Source organism: Anolis carolinensis, chromosome 6, assembly GCF_035594765.1.
Source record: "Anolis carolinensis isolate JA03-04 chromosome 6, rAnoCar3.1.pri, whole genome shotgun sequence".
NCBI lineage: Eukaryota > Metazoa > Chordata > Lepidosauria > Squamata > Dactyloidae > Anolis > Anolis carolinensis.
Genome location: NC_085846.1, coordinates 38,104,532 through 38,119,548, shown reverse-complemented (window position 1 = coordinate 38,119,548; position 15,017 = coordinate 38,104,532). Strand labels below are relative to the sequence as shown.

At 39.4% G+C, this 15,017-nt stretch overlaps 1 protein-coding gene across 3 annotated transcripts in view; it reads right to left on the bottom strand.

The window, feature by feature from the left end:
* Positions 1-11,618: 11,618 nt before the first annotated feature.
* Positions 11,619-15,017, bottom strand: part of gjc1 (gap junction protein gamma 1) — a 44,082-nt gene continuing 40,683 nt past the window's right edge. For all 3 annotated transcript variants that reach the window (XM_008113220.3, XM_003222609.4, XM_062984402.1), the window contains exon 2: positions 11,619-13,207. In XM_008113220.3, coding sequence (XP_008111427.1) covers positions 12,007-13,188 — 1,182 coding nt within the window. In that variant the 5' untranslated portion in view covers positions 13,189-13,207 and the 3' untranslated portion in view covers positions 11,619-12,006. The remainder of the gene's footprint in view (positions 13,208-15,017) is intronic.

Genomic DNA, 15,017 nt, shown 5'->3' with positions numbered 1-15,017 from the left:
CAGGGGAAAACCTTTACCTTTTACCGTTCCTCTATACAGTAGAGTCTCGCTTATCCAACATAAGCGGGTTGGCAAAACATTGGATAAGCGAAAATGTTGCATAATAAGGAAGGATTAAAGAAAAACCTATTAAATGTAATTTTACATTATGATTTTACAAATTAAGCACCAAAACATCATGTTTTACAACAAGTCTGCCACTTGTTTGGCAGTGTGTGGGCATGTTGGCCCACTGCGTGTTGCTCCCTAGAGAAACAGCTGTGGATCCGGGCGGGAAGATAATACAGAACGTTGGATGAGCGAAGGTTGGATAAGCGAGACTCTACTGTATTTTTCACTATGAATCTGAAAGAAAAAAGAAGCAAGCAATTAGGACAAGATTTGAAAGTCTGGAATATGGCAAAAGAAGGCAAAGACGACTGAGGGCCCTTCTATGTAGCCCTATAATCCAGAAAATCAAGGCAGACAATCCACAATATCTGCTTTGAACTGGATTATCTGAGTCCACACTACCATATAATCCAGTTCAATGTGGATTTTATATAGCTGTGTGGAAGGGGCTTGAGTGGGCAGAGAAGGGAGGGAGTCAAGAATGAAGCAAACAAATTCACTCCATTTGTCTTCAACTTGGGGATGTCCTTGCACAAGGATGATAAAACTCTCAGCATGATTCATCTCAATTTCCAAGCCAGTAATGATTTCCCTTCCTCTGTTTTTGTCCCTAATGTTTTGTGTCTAATGCCGACATTCGCTCTGTGCCCAGAAGCATCACAAACTGCTGTCCGTCCAGGCTGGTTCCGCATTACTTACCATCTCAACGCTTGCGAGATTTGGCTTCCAACCAGCAAATTTCCCCCCTCCAGTCCTGAATGCCTTTTTGTTAGCATTACATTGACCTTCCATTTTTGCACACAATCTACATTGTAAAGCATACCATCAATCTATTTCCAGAACATAATTTAAGGATGGTCTGACCCACTTCAGAGTCTGAATTGCATGCATTAAAATTAACCGATAAACAAGAACATTTCCGTGTACATTTATATAAATAAAAATGTAAATGTCCGTTTGTAAGGGACCTCATATCTCCAAAACTACCTTGCTCATTGCTTTGAAATTTGGACACATCATAGCATTTGAACTGGTGAGTGTTTTAAGGTCTTCATATACCTACTATGGAGCCCCAGTGGCGAAGTATGTTAAAGCACTGAGCTGCTGAACTTGCAGACCAAAAGGTCTCAGGTTCAAATCCTGGGAGTAGAATGAGCCCCCACTGTTAGCCCCAGCTCCTGCCAACTTAGCAGTTGGAAAACATGCAAATGTGAGTAGATTAATAGGTACTGCTCCGGCGGGAAGGTAATGGCGCTCCATGCAGTCATTACGGCCATATAACCTTGGAGGTGTCTATGGACAATGCAGGCTCTTCGGCTTAGACATGGAGATGAGCACCAACCCTCAGAGTCAGACATGACTGGACTTAACGTCAGGGGAAACCTTTACTTTTTTTACTTTACCTACTACTATACACATGTCACACCTGAGACATGTAAAACCATGCTTTGGTTTACAATCTGTGCCATCTGCTGGACAAACAAGCAACAGCAGCTGTACTACAAACAACTGTTTAAGGAAGGAGGAGAATGGCATGCGGAGATGCTGAGGGCTGAGGCAAAACCTGAAGCAGCAAGGAAAGGGAAGGAAAGAAGGTGGCAGAGGGGAAGAAGGACCTTTCCCTTCGCCTTGGAGACAGGCCACGATCACCTCCAAGGCAATGGCAGAGGCGGATGAGGCCTGCAGGGAGGCCTGAGGTTGACTGACAGGCAGGGAAGGGAAGCGAGGCATTTAGGAAGAGCTTCGTTGTGCTTTGGAGGGGAGGGGGGCGTTGCTTCCAAGGCAACGGTGGAGGTGGAAGAGACTTGCAGGGAGGCCTTAGGCCTGAGTGTGAGTGACTGAGAGGGAAGGGAGACATTTAGGAAGAGCCACCCACTAACAAGAACAACAACACTAACAGGGCGGAAGGTGCACTGGGGTCGCTCCCTGTGAGGGACTCCGAGGCATGGCCTAAGAGGAAGCCACACCCCCGTCATTCTCCCCAAGGGGAGGGCAGAGAAAGAAAGAGATCTATATCCATCCATCTAGCCATCCATCCATCGATAGAATTCTGCGGTTTACATCTTGACACGGATTGCTTCTCACATGGACAATAATATGTTGTGTGAACCAGAGTCACCAAACCAGAAAATCTCTATATCTGCACAAACAATGGAACAACCACAAATATTGCCTACCCACAAGCATTGTGAAATCATATATATCTGAAACCTGAAAGCTATCAGGTTGGGAAAGGCGGGCTTAAAGCATGTGAGCTTATCCCACAACTAATTCAATTTCAGTGTTGCATAATCTAGTTTCTGAATCCAAATTATCTGCATTCAGATAGATTATATGGTAGTGTAGACATATACTCCAGTTCAAAGCAGATAATCTGGATTCAAAAACTGGATTATAGGCCAAAATGTTGTATCTTCTTTCTATACAGTCAACATCACAGTTTATATAATCATTCCTGCTTATAACTCTGTGGGACAGTGGTTCCCATCCTGGGGTCCCCAGATGTTTCTGGCCTTCAAACAGCTGGTAAACTGGCTGGGATTTCTGGTAGTTGTAGGCCAAAAACATCTGGGGACCCCAGGTTGATAACCACTGCTATGGGCAAAGTAATAATTTTGGGAATACAACTCTAATCCTTCTTTCATACTACTATATTAAAATTGTAAGTAATTTCCAGCTTTCTATGACTCTTATATCCCAATTTAACATTGTTGTCTCATACTGCTTTCAACTATATACTAAATTTGATACTAGGTTTGTGTAATAGAAGGGATGGGCTGTTTCAGGTGAAAAAAACATGGCGGTTGAGCCCTTGCTGTTACATCTGTCTGGAGAAGTTGAACAAGCCGAACAAGCAAAAGGAAAATAGCTAAAATGGATCCGTACACAAGTCTAATTGATACTGTCTGCGTATTCTGTTTTACAAACACACACATATAAACATACACACTTACACCTATCAATAGGATGTGCCATCATCAGAATCACGTCCCACCACATGTATCTTTTAAAAGACCTTACCCTTTATGGTTTTAGTGCTTACTGAGATTGCTCCTCCACCCCTATTTTTGATCGCCCATGTACCTCCTAGGAGCCTTATTCAGAGTTCTACACAATTTTACCCTCTGAATGTTTAGTTATTATTATTGTCCTGGTTTTAATTCTGTTGATGAGTTTTTATTGTTTTATGTAGTTATAATGTTTTTAATTGATTGTTCTGTGTTTTAACTTGTGTTGTTGGGCTTGTCCCCATATGTGCTGCCCCAAGTCTCTTCGGGGAGATGGGGGCGGGACACAAAAATAAACTTATTATTGACCGGGATATTCACTTAGATACTAATGATGACATCCTATTTACATACTTAACTACAGCCACTAGAATTAGTTTTGCCAAAAGATGGAAGCAAAAGGAAATACCGAATATGGAAGAATGGCTACAGAAAGTGAAAGAGATAAAGGATATGGACAAACTAACTTTTTTATTAAAGAAAAATACAGGGACTCCGATAAGATATACAGACTGGACTAAAGTAGAAGAATTTGAAAGAAAAAGAAGTTGAAGGATAATAGTTAAAGAATAGAAGGATGAATCTTTTTTGTACCTTTCTCCGTAAGATTTTCTTGTAAAGCAAAAAATCAATGACTAAGCCAATAATAAAGGACAACATCTCTTTTTTTAGTGTTTGTCCCTATTGTTACAGAAAAAGAGGCTGATTCAATATTGTTATTTTTTGTATCACCCTCTTTTGTTTATATAGAACGGGAAACGCAAAGGCGAAGATGGAAGTCATTTTTATCACTTTCACTATATTTTTTATTTTTTATATTATTCTTATTATTAGTTTTTTCCCTCTCTTTTTTCTTCTCTTCTTTTTTCTTCCTCACTTTCTGTCAAAAATCATTGTTCTCACTCTTTCGCTGTTACTTAATTATTATATATACCAATAAAATTTATTTTAAAAACCTTATTAATAATAATAATAATAATAATAGGCTTTCAACATCCTTGCACATCCAGACATTATCTATTGGCTTTCTGCATCATCCAGTTTCTTTTAAATGAATTCTAAACACTTGGAACAGAAAAATATCTAATTCCGACCTGCCTTGAATACCAAAGTTAGATGCAAAGTTCAAATTCTCTTTTCAAAGGAGAAAAACATTATGTACCTTGGAAAGCCATACCTTAGGAAAGAGATCCTGTCTCACAATGTTACACTTCAAGTATTCAGTAGCAGGGAAATGTATTCTGCATGTGCGTTATTCTCACTTGACATTTTCTTGAGGTGACACAAAAAACTTTGGGGCAAAAAAACCTTCCTTCTGAGGAGGCCTTGATTCTCTAGAGGGTAGGATATGATTCTAGGCGAAAGAAAGAGATCAAGATCTCCTCCCTTCCTCTGATACAAAAATGCTCGGACAAGGGTAACATTTCACAAGCTTTCCATGTGACAGTTCCTCGGCTTGAAGAGGACACAGGCTTCACTCGAAGCAACAGACGTTCCATTTCAAAGTAAGATGAACCCGGCTTCTTGCAGCTAAAATGAATATGAAATAACTGTAGAAGCAAATATCTTGAGCTTGAGTCACTTCGTATTTTTTGGAAGAGGTTGAACCGTTGGTCATAATAGGAGAGGATTTTTCCGAGGCAAAGTGCATTTGTAGCTTCATGCAAATTATTGTCTGGACAGATAGAGAAAAGAAGCCTGTGGTGCTTGTATTAACAAGCAAACTATATAGCCCAAAAAGTGCCTTCTAACACAGTTACTTGCAACACTAGATGAGTGACTTTCAGGCTGCTTTCCTTGAGGGATTCTTCTCCAAGTCTGTCAAAGGACAGGGCTGCATTCCATACGATTTTTCAGTTTGGTCTAAAAGGGGACTAAACAGGGCACAGGCTGAGCTCCTTGGCTTTGCCACGTGATGTGGGCATATGCCTATGCCTAGGCACACATCCTAGGCATCCGAAGTTGCACCATTCACCAAGATGGACAAGCAGACTTTCGGCTTCTTCACTATTTGATTTCTCCTGGGAAATCAATCAAAACTCAGAGGAATGTTGGCATCCTCTAAGGCTGGAACTACACCAGCAAATAAGCAATCCTTACCTTGATGCCAGTGCTGTTGCAACTCACAATGTTCCTGTTTTCAAAGTGAATGGACTACTTTTATGAGGAATTTAATGCAGTTTTTTTTTTTAAAAAAATCTATTATTTTTACTTGCAAATGGCTTTTTTAGCATGTGCCCTATGCATTAAATCAGGATGGAAATGGGAGGGGGATCGGAGGGCAGGACAGCTTGATGTGCAGTCTGCCAAGCATTGTGTTGCTATTTTAAAAAATATTCAGTGCATATGCAAATAATTCAAGGCGAGCATGGCTTTTGAAATATTCAGTCTATGTATGGGTGGAAGGTGGGAAGGGTTCCAAAGGGCTTTATTATGGTATCCACTTTTCTTTTACTTCAGCGTATGTCTGTGATTGCTGCCTATTTCAGTATTTGAATGGGTGCCTTTATTTCAGAAGCCCAGCGAGCCTTCAACTTTTTGAATGTTTGCATGTATACATACATTCAAGTAAAAAATGTTGTGAATTGCCCACTCCCCATTTACAAAGGTCTGAGATCCTGTGCTCACTATGTGTGTGTGTGTTCATTCACTCAGTTGTCTCCGACTCTTTGTGACCTCATGGACCAGTCCACGCCAGAGCTCCCTGTTGGCCGTTTATTAAATACTTAGCTTTTAATTAACTTTTATTCAGCACAGACACTCCCCAAATTACAAACAAGATAGGTACTGTACATTTGTTCTTGAGTAATTCAGAACATTTTTATGTGTAACTCCAACCATAGATATATGTTTTAGCTTTAGATAGAATAGGGAAGGGATAACAACCCTGTGGTGTTTGTTTGGCTGTCTGTGCCCCTGTTCAGAAGATTTCACCTCACTTTCGGTCCCTGTGATTATTGGATTTTGAAATAAATTGGCTTGTTGCGGAAACAAGGATTGGCGAAAAAGCTTCAGCTGACACCTTTTCCCATGATGATTCTTTCAGGAGTCAAATTTCTTTCCTAGGGGTGGATTTCTCTCACTTCCATTCTTTACTATGAGTTTATAAGATAGATGTTTGTAATTTGGGAATTGCCTGTATAGTCATCCCTGCATATCTGTTCAAATTAGGGGCCTCTGGCCACATTGTTGCTCCCTTGGGCACTCACTTGCTATCTCACTGGGGCAGTATGGAACTCCGGTCCCTTCTACACTGCCATATAAAATCCAGATTATCTGCTTTGAACTTGGTTATATGGCAGTATAGACTCATATAATCCAGTTCAAAGCAGATAATCTAGATTGTCTGCTTTTATAATCTGGATATATGGCAGTGTAGAAAGGGCCGAAACTGAACCACAGACATATACATACTAGATTAAGAAGTCTAGAGGAGATTCTCGCTACACTTTGCCAGTATATTCCACTACTGAATAGCTCTTACCATCAGGAAGTTCTTTCTAGTGTTTAGAATCGGGATTTCTTTTCCTGCCATTTGAATCCTTGCTTCGTGTCCTAGTCTCCAGAATAGCAGAAAACAAGCTTGCCCCTACTTTATGTAACACCCTTTCAAATATTTAAACATGGCCATTATGTTCCCTCTGGGCCTTCTTTTATCCAAGCTAAACCTACCTCGTAGGCCTTGGCTGTCAAATTTTTTACTACAGTATTTTGATCACCTTCTTTGGACATATTCCAGCTTGTCAAAATCCTTCTTGAATTGTGGTGTCCAAGGTGACATCTGACCAAAGCAGAATAGAGTAGGACTATGTCTTCCCTTGATCAAAACACAATACTCCTATTGTGGTCTAGAATTGCATTGATTTTTTAGCCTGCCAAATCCCATTGTTGACATGTTCAGCTTGTGGTCTATTAAGACTCCTAAATCCCTTTCATATGTTCTGTTTTCAAGTCAGGTGTCACTCATTCTGTATCTGTGTTTCATTTTTTATGCCTAAGTGTAAAACTGTATTCCCTGTTGAAATGAATGTGATTTCCTGCTTCTTGGCAGGGGGTTGGACTGGATGGCACATGAGGTCTCTTCCAACGCTATTATTCTATGATTCTGATTCTATATGGTTAGTCTTGGTCCCAAATTCACCACTCACTTTGCCTGTTAATAAAGGAAATTGTTGTCAAGTCTGCTTTGACTTACAGCAACCCGATGATGAAACTCTTAACAGCCTTGCAGATCCTGCAAGCTCAGTGCTGTGGCTTTCTTACATTCACCCACCTGAAATGCAGTCTTTGTTTCCTACTACCTAGCACTTTACCAAACATTTTGTGTTCTAATTTTATTTTTTATAAATTTTATACTAATTTATGCAATGCTTTTGATATGAAATAAATACATTTTAATGAATCGTGTTTCAGGATATGGCTGAAGTATATGGCTAAAGTACATTATAGGTAGTATTACCCACACACAAATCGGTTGTAGATGTTGCTACATACTGGTGGAAATGGTAGATATTTGAACTTCGGTACTGGGCTCCACCATATGATGCGTATGTCGAAGTTTCCATGGGTATCTCTGCACTCACAGCTGTTCATAAATATTAACTTTCTGCCCAAAATAATATACAGTGTTCCCTCACTTATCGCTGGGGTTAGGTTCCAGGACTACCCGCAATAAGTGAAAATCCACAAAGTAGGGGCACTATATTTATTTTAATATTTATACATTAGTTTAGTAGTTATACACTATTTTAATTCTTTATCAACCAATTGTGTATTGATAAAGTGCCTCCTCCTCCTCCCGTTGCCTCTTGGGCACATTTTCTCTCCTTCCTCCCTTCCTTAGGCTGTAAATTGTAATTTTTTATGATTTATAATAGTATTTTAGAGTTTATTGAAAACCGCAAAACAGCGAATCCGCAAAAAGTGAACCACGAAGTAGTGAGGGAACACTGTAGATGTACATTCAGCATCCAAGAGAAATACTAGCGGGCATTCCAGATTCTGTTAGGATTCCCTTGGAAAACAGTCAGAAAGGGTAGATTACCAGTTTGCAGCATCATGTATTTGATAATTTGATAAGAATAACCAAATGACTTGATTGGGTTCAATCCTGCTGGGTGCCAAAATGTCACAAAAAAGAATATTTTTCAAATGTCTCAAGAAATATAACCCTGTCACTGTAAGCACTGCTGAGCAGTTGAAACAGCATGCTTTCCAGACCTCCTCCCCCAGATGTTCATGTTTTAAAATCAGCACTATTAATCTATGGTGGAGCCTTGAAAATAAACAATTGCTATGAGACTCTTTTTAAAAAACACACATACACATTTAGAATATTTTCCTGCAGACAAGCCTGCTAGTTTGCTGCCATCCTCTGGGCATGGCATGAACATTCTGGCTACTTTGGGAAATTGTAAAAAGTGGGAATTCAAGAGAATTCTCGTGCTTGCTGATAACAAGCTAGTAACGCTGGTGCAAGCTGACTAATCGCCCTCACTTACAGCAGGAACAGCTAAACAAACCATGGAGATTAGGGCTGTGGTTTGTTTATTGTGACATGACAGAGCAGGAAGGAAACATGCCAAAGAGCAGGCTCCCTACTAGATTCACACATGACAATAAATAAGCAATAGATAGCCCGAGCCCCGATGGTGCAGCGCGCTAAAGCGCTAAGCTGCTGAACTTGCAGACTGAAAGATCACAGATTCGAATCCAGGGAGCGGAATGAGCATGTGCTGTTAGCTCCAGCTTCTGCCAACCTAGCAGTTCGAAAACATGCAAATGTGAGTAGATCAATAGGTACCACTTCGGCAGGAAGGTAACAGCGCTCCATGCAGTCATGCCAGCCACATGACCTTGGAGGTGTCTATGGACAATGCCGGCTCTTCGGCTTAGAAATTGAGATGAGCACCAAACCCCAATCAGACACGACTGGGAAAAACTTTACCATTACCTTAGCCTGCTTAAAGGTTCTAGCTGTAAAGGAGGGGTAGTTGGGCTTCAACCACAGCATAGACAACCAAGCCCCTACAGATTTGCTGCTCATCAGGTAGTTAAAACAGAGCCTGTCTCTTTGTCTAGCAAGGCATTTTGCTACGACACTCTCTAAACAGACTCCTTAAACCAGCTTTCCTTACCCTTTTGAGCTTTTTAAAAAAGAGTGAAAAAGAAAGCTTAAAATTGTTGATTTTGAAACTCTAGACAAGGGGTCCCGAAACTAGGGCCAGCAGGCCGGATGTAGCCCTCTAAGGTCCTTTACCCGGCCCCTGCCCTAAACTTTAGACTTAAAGTCTGAAACGACTTAAAAGGCACACAGCAACATTTCTAATTAACTTGACTATCTCATCAGTCAAAAGCAGGCCTTCACTTCCCATTGAAGTACTGGCAAGTTTATGTTAGTCAAAATTGTTTTTCGTTTTAAATATTGTATTGTTCTTTCATATTTTTTTTGCACTACAAATAAGATATGTGCAGTGTGCATAAGAATTCGTCCACATTTTTTTCTCTCAAACTATATTCTGCCCCCCCTTCCTCCCAAACAGTCTGAGGGACCGTAAATCAGCCCTCAGCTTTAAAAGTTTGAAGACTTTAGGCTCTAGACAATTGTTTGCTTCATTGAATGTCCTGAAATGAATCCTAATTGTTTTTTCTTCCTCTCTAATTTGTAAATTGCCTTAAGTTATTTATTTTTAGACAGGCTAGTTTGACATTTTGAAATACATCGCAGTCGGGATTTGAGGTTCACCAGCCTGACTTTCACTTTAGTGGAAATCACAAAATAGTGAAGTGACACTTCATGCAACCAGAGATAGAAGGGGTTTGTATTCATTATAAATATTAGACAAAACTGGTGTACACAGTAAATTATTGTCTCATCTCTCTTCTCGCTTGCCTTTGCCAAAAAGGCACCACCAACCGATCTAAATATTGTATTCTCTCTTTTCTAATTATAAAATGAAGTTGAATGCCAAAGCTCAAACTGAATACATTCCCACGATTTTGTAGCGCCTTGAGCAAAGAGGAAAATTGTCTTTTGGAGGCAGGGGAGGCCATTCAATTAGAACCGTCCTCCAATGTCTGAAGGTGATAGATATCTGGAGATTTAATAGAGATAAAACAAAGCCATTCCCTCCCAAGATTCTTATGGGATGTAGCTGTCCACAAAAACCCACAAAACCTGTTTTTTTTGCAGATAATCCAATAGATTGGGGTGAAATTATGAACACTGGGGGAATAAAAAAAGCCATACAATAATGAACCCACTGTTGCCTTTAATTATCTGAAGATCAATCTTCTCCACACATTTCAAGTTGTTCCCATGTCTGAAGAGCTTACTTCAGAGAAAAATAAACATATACCACACACACAAAAGGATTGGAAACTCTCCTCCCATTTCCTAAAAGCTCCCAAGTGTTGCAAATCTGATAAATTGATTCACAACATTGCACTCGCAGCCCGAGAAAAGCCCTGCAAGATCAAGCAAAAGTTCCACTTAGTTCAATATGCAGATTCTATACTATCTGGCCAATCTGTGCAACAGAATACATGCCTTATTTTAACCCATTTTTGAAAACCTTCTCTCCTATTCTTTTATTTGGTATAACAACCCAGAACCAACATATACAGTAAGAACCCATATCCACAAGGGATACAATGCCAGTTAGAACACAGTTTCCTGAAACTGCAGGTATGAATGAATTAGCTTACTTCTGGTCACAGAATTCCATACAGTTGCATTGGAGGATCTACCAGATTCTGAGAGAAGATACTTCTTCTCGAATCTCTAGGTTGTCCAATGTAACCATGATTCTCCTTTAAAACATCCCACTAGCACACCTTGCTTTGACCTATTTTTTTTAGGAAATCAGAATTGACCTTCCAGCAGCTTGGGGGAGGTGGCCTGCAACTGATGCTAAATGGAGGAGATTGGTCTACTCAACATACCCACTGTTCGTTTAAAGAGAAGCTCCAAATGTTTAAATCCAGAAACTTCACTGCCAACAGTTTGCAAATATTAAACCTTTTTTAAACCCATGGTGTTCACCCAAATGACACAACATGGCTGAGATTATAGATCAAATATGTAAGTCAGCATCAGAATGAATTATATTTATAGGAGCCATATCAATGAAATTAGTTCAAGTATATGTATATGTTACTCAAGTGTATGTGTGTGTATGTGTGTGTGTGTATATATATGTGTGTGTGTGTGTGTGTGTGTGTGTGTGTGTATGTATATGTGTGTGTGTGTGTGTGTGTGTAAAGAGGGTTTTTTTTGTTCAATTGGAATTTTGAAATATCTACTAAGGCACTAACTTCTAATACAACTAAAGTATTTCTCCCTAGCTTTGTGTATGTTTGTACTTACGTTCTCCTCGCCTATGAGAATCACCCAGGCCAGAACCTATTTGTTATCTAATTCAAATTTCTAGACAATTCAAAATTAGATACATAGATCTATAAATATAAGGTGAGTAAACCTTACTGAAAGACCAGAAGTTTCCTATTTTGGTTTTTTTAATATAAAAAGTATAACTGAGATATCCAATATACAAATACAAAAAATTGTGCATAATAAAATGTACCATAATACTGTACATACAGTGTAAACCGTTCAACAAGAATGATTTTTTTTCACTAAAAAATAAACCTGGGTCTTCCCCTGACTTGGAAGAAACAAGGATACATGTTCTGGAAACATCAGAATCTGAGCATAAATGTTTTCCTTTCCCTCTCTTTTTAGAGAGAGTCATTTGGCAGCACTAATCTCCCTGAACTAAAACAAACCTGAATATTTATTCTATGGAAGTTTGTATGCAACAAGTATCTTAGTGATCACACACTGCAGGAGGAAAGGATCAAGTCATTAAATCCCCAGGAAACAGCGTCAAATCCAGACAGAGGTTTTTCCATCTCCTGATTTGCTGCTGCCACTGCTTTTGTTTGAGCTGCCTTTGGGCTTCTTCTCCTTAGAGCACATAGGATTGTTCTGATTATTGTATGCCTGAATGGCAAGATCTAAACGTTCCTGAGCTACTTTGATTTCTCGCTGGAGGTTCTCCAACTCAGTGGGAATGTTCTCTTCGTTGCTCCCATATTGCTGTTCTTGTGCTATGTTGGCTTTATTCTGCTTGTAGGCTATTTTGGCATTAGTCAGTTCTGTGTACTGTATCTGGTCGGGCTTCACTGCAATGTTGTAGCCTGGAGGAGCGGATGGGGTATTCCAAGTAAATGGGTAATTATAGGTCCCCGACTCCTCCAGCTCTTTCCTCTTATTGTTCAGCGTATCCCGGATGGTGCCAAATCCCAAGTGAAGCATTTCCCAGATGTTCAGAAGTAAACACAAACAACTCACACCGTACATGATGAGCAGGAAGATGGTTTTTTCGGTGGGCCTGGAAATAAAGCAGTCTATTTTGTGCGGACAGGGATGCCGGGTACAAATAAATTTGGAACTGACCTCAAACCCATAAAGGAAATACTGGCCAACAAGAAAACCAATTTCAAACATAGTTCTGCTCAGGAGCTGTAGTATGTAAATCTTCATTAGCCCATCCTCTCGAATCCGCTTCCTGCCATCATGCTTCATTTTGGTTGGGGGCGGATTCTCCTTGTTCTCTCGTTCACTTTCTACCTCAATCTCTGGGTACATCATTGGATCTTCCTCATGATCATCCTCCGCCTCTTCCAAGCCCCGGTGCTGTTTCCAGCGCATTGGGAAAGGTTTGCTTCGGAATTTGCGCTCTGTGTCCCCGTGTTCCACCATCCGGGCAATTTTGTGAATGGCATAGCCCAGGTACATCACCGAGGGAGTGGACACCAGGATGATTTGAAAAACCCAAAAGCGCACATGGGAGAGGGGGGCAAAAGCATCGTAGCAAACATTCTCACAACCCGGCTGTTCTGTGTTGCACACGAACTTGCTCTGCTCATCATAATAGATGGATTCCCCTCCAACGGCGGTGAGGACAATGCGGAATACGATCAACACTGTCAGCCAGATCTTCCCAACAAATGTGGAATGGTTGTGGATTTCTTCTAACAGACGTGTCAAGAAACTCCAACTCATGGTGGTCAAAGAATGTTATCTAAGGGCAAAAAGAAGAGGGCAGGGGAGAGAATATGACTTTGAATGACTCAGTATAAGCAAAAAGAAATTCTTAAACAACGTTGCTGTTCTCTATAAATTCTGAATCACAGTTAACACACTAACACTACTAAGAAATAGAACGTTTCTCCTGTTGAGCTCTGGATAAACAATGAAAGCAGACACAGGTTTAAGCTTGTAAAAGTGGGATGTCAGAAGTAGACATTCTTGTCTCCTCCTTCCTCTGGCAGCTTTTTGTCCTCTTAAAAGTGCTACAAGGAACAATAAATAACAATAAATATCCCCGATTAAAGGGATACATTGGGATATTTAGCTTTTGATATAAACAACAAAGATTAGTGGGTGTATGCTGTATTTTTCAACATTATTGTTAAGCCATTAAAATTATTTGATACAGTTATAAATTAATGATATTTTAACAAAGTAACACATTTAACAACTTTTGTATAATCAAGTTTTTAATTGTATCTCACTTTTAATTTTGTTGTAAGCTACTGTAGATTTTCTGTTGGGAAAAAGGCAAGACACAAAGTAAATACATACATATATAGCCACTTCCCACATTTTATTTCAGGTTTTGACTGCTTTTTGTCTTTTTATCTGAATCTGTTTTAATTTTATTATGAGCTGCCTTTGGCTTGCCATTCTGGAAGAACTTTTGGATAGCAGTCAAATACTATAAACAAATACATTTAACAATTTAGCAATACAGTTCTTACTACTCAAAAGGAAGCCCCACTGAGTTTTTTGGGATGTACTCAGACTTCAAGAATGAGGGCTCCTGGAATTAACAATGAAAAGGAACCATGCTCCTAATCTACTTTTTATTCCTGAAAAAAATCTGTTTTCTGTTAGAAAAGCATTAGGTTGAATTTTTAGCAAAAGGGCTACAAACTAAAGATATTGGAGAATGAAAAAATGCAATTTCAAAATAAAATCTTGAACCACCAAAGTAAGTATAAGATTTCCCTTACTGTCTAAATTTCAGTGTGTACAAAAAAGGGAAAGAAACAAACAAACAAAGGGAAGAAAGAAAGGGAAGAAAACAAAAGGCTGTCTAACTTTTATGAATGAAATAGACATTGCTCCTAAGTAGCATAACCAGATTAGTACTCTGCTTTGTTCATATTTCATCTTGAATTTTTGAAGTCTAGACAAATAAGGAAAAAAATGTAGACTTCCATGCCTGTCTGTATAAGTTCAGGTTTATTAACACAGGACCAATACAGACAAAAGCACAACAAGCTCTGGTTATTACCCTATATACTCATGTATATCTAGTAATTTTAGTAAAAAAAAAATCAGCCTCCAAAACCTTGACTGGCTTATTCATGGGTTAATGTGAATATGGGTAGTACCCAAGTTACAAACATGGTAAATTCTGCAGATTTGTTCTTAAGTTGAATAACCAAAGAACAAAACAAAAAAAAGAACAAAAAAATAAAATAAAATACGGTGTAAACACTAAGCTAATCTGGGAATCTGCTTTTGCAACACATCCAATGAAGTGGTTTAAAACCAGTATAAAAAAAGATTAGGACTATGTACATTCCAGTCTACTTGGAATACACGAAGCTCATTCCAGAAGCGTGTTTAAGAACTGGTCTAAGAGTCCAGAACAGGTACATGTAAGTCAGAACAGGTACATTTTTTATGTGTAGCTCCAGTCAAAAATATAAGTTTTAGCTTTGGATAGCATAGGGAAGGGTTAACACTCCTGTGGTATTTGTTTTGCTGTTTCTGCCCAGTTCAGATTTCTCCTCACTTTCTGTCCCTATGATAATTGCATT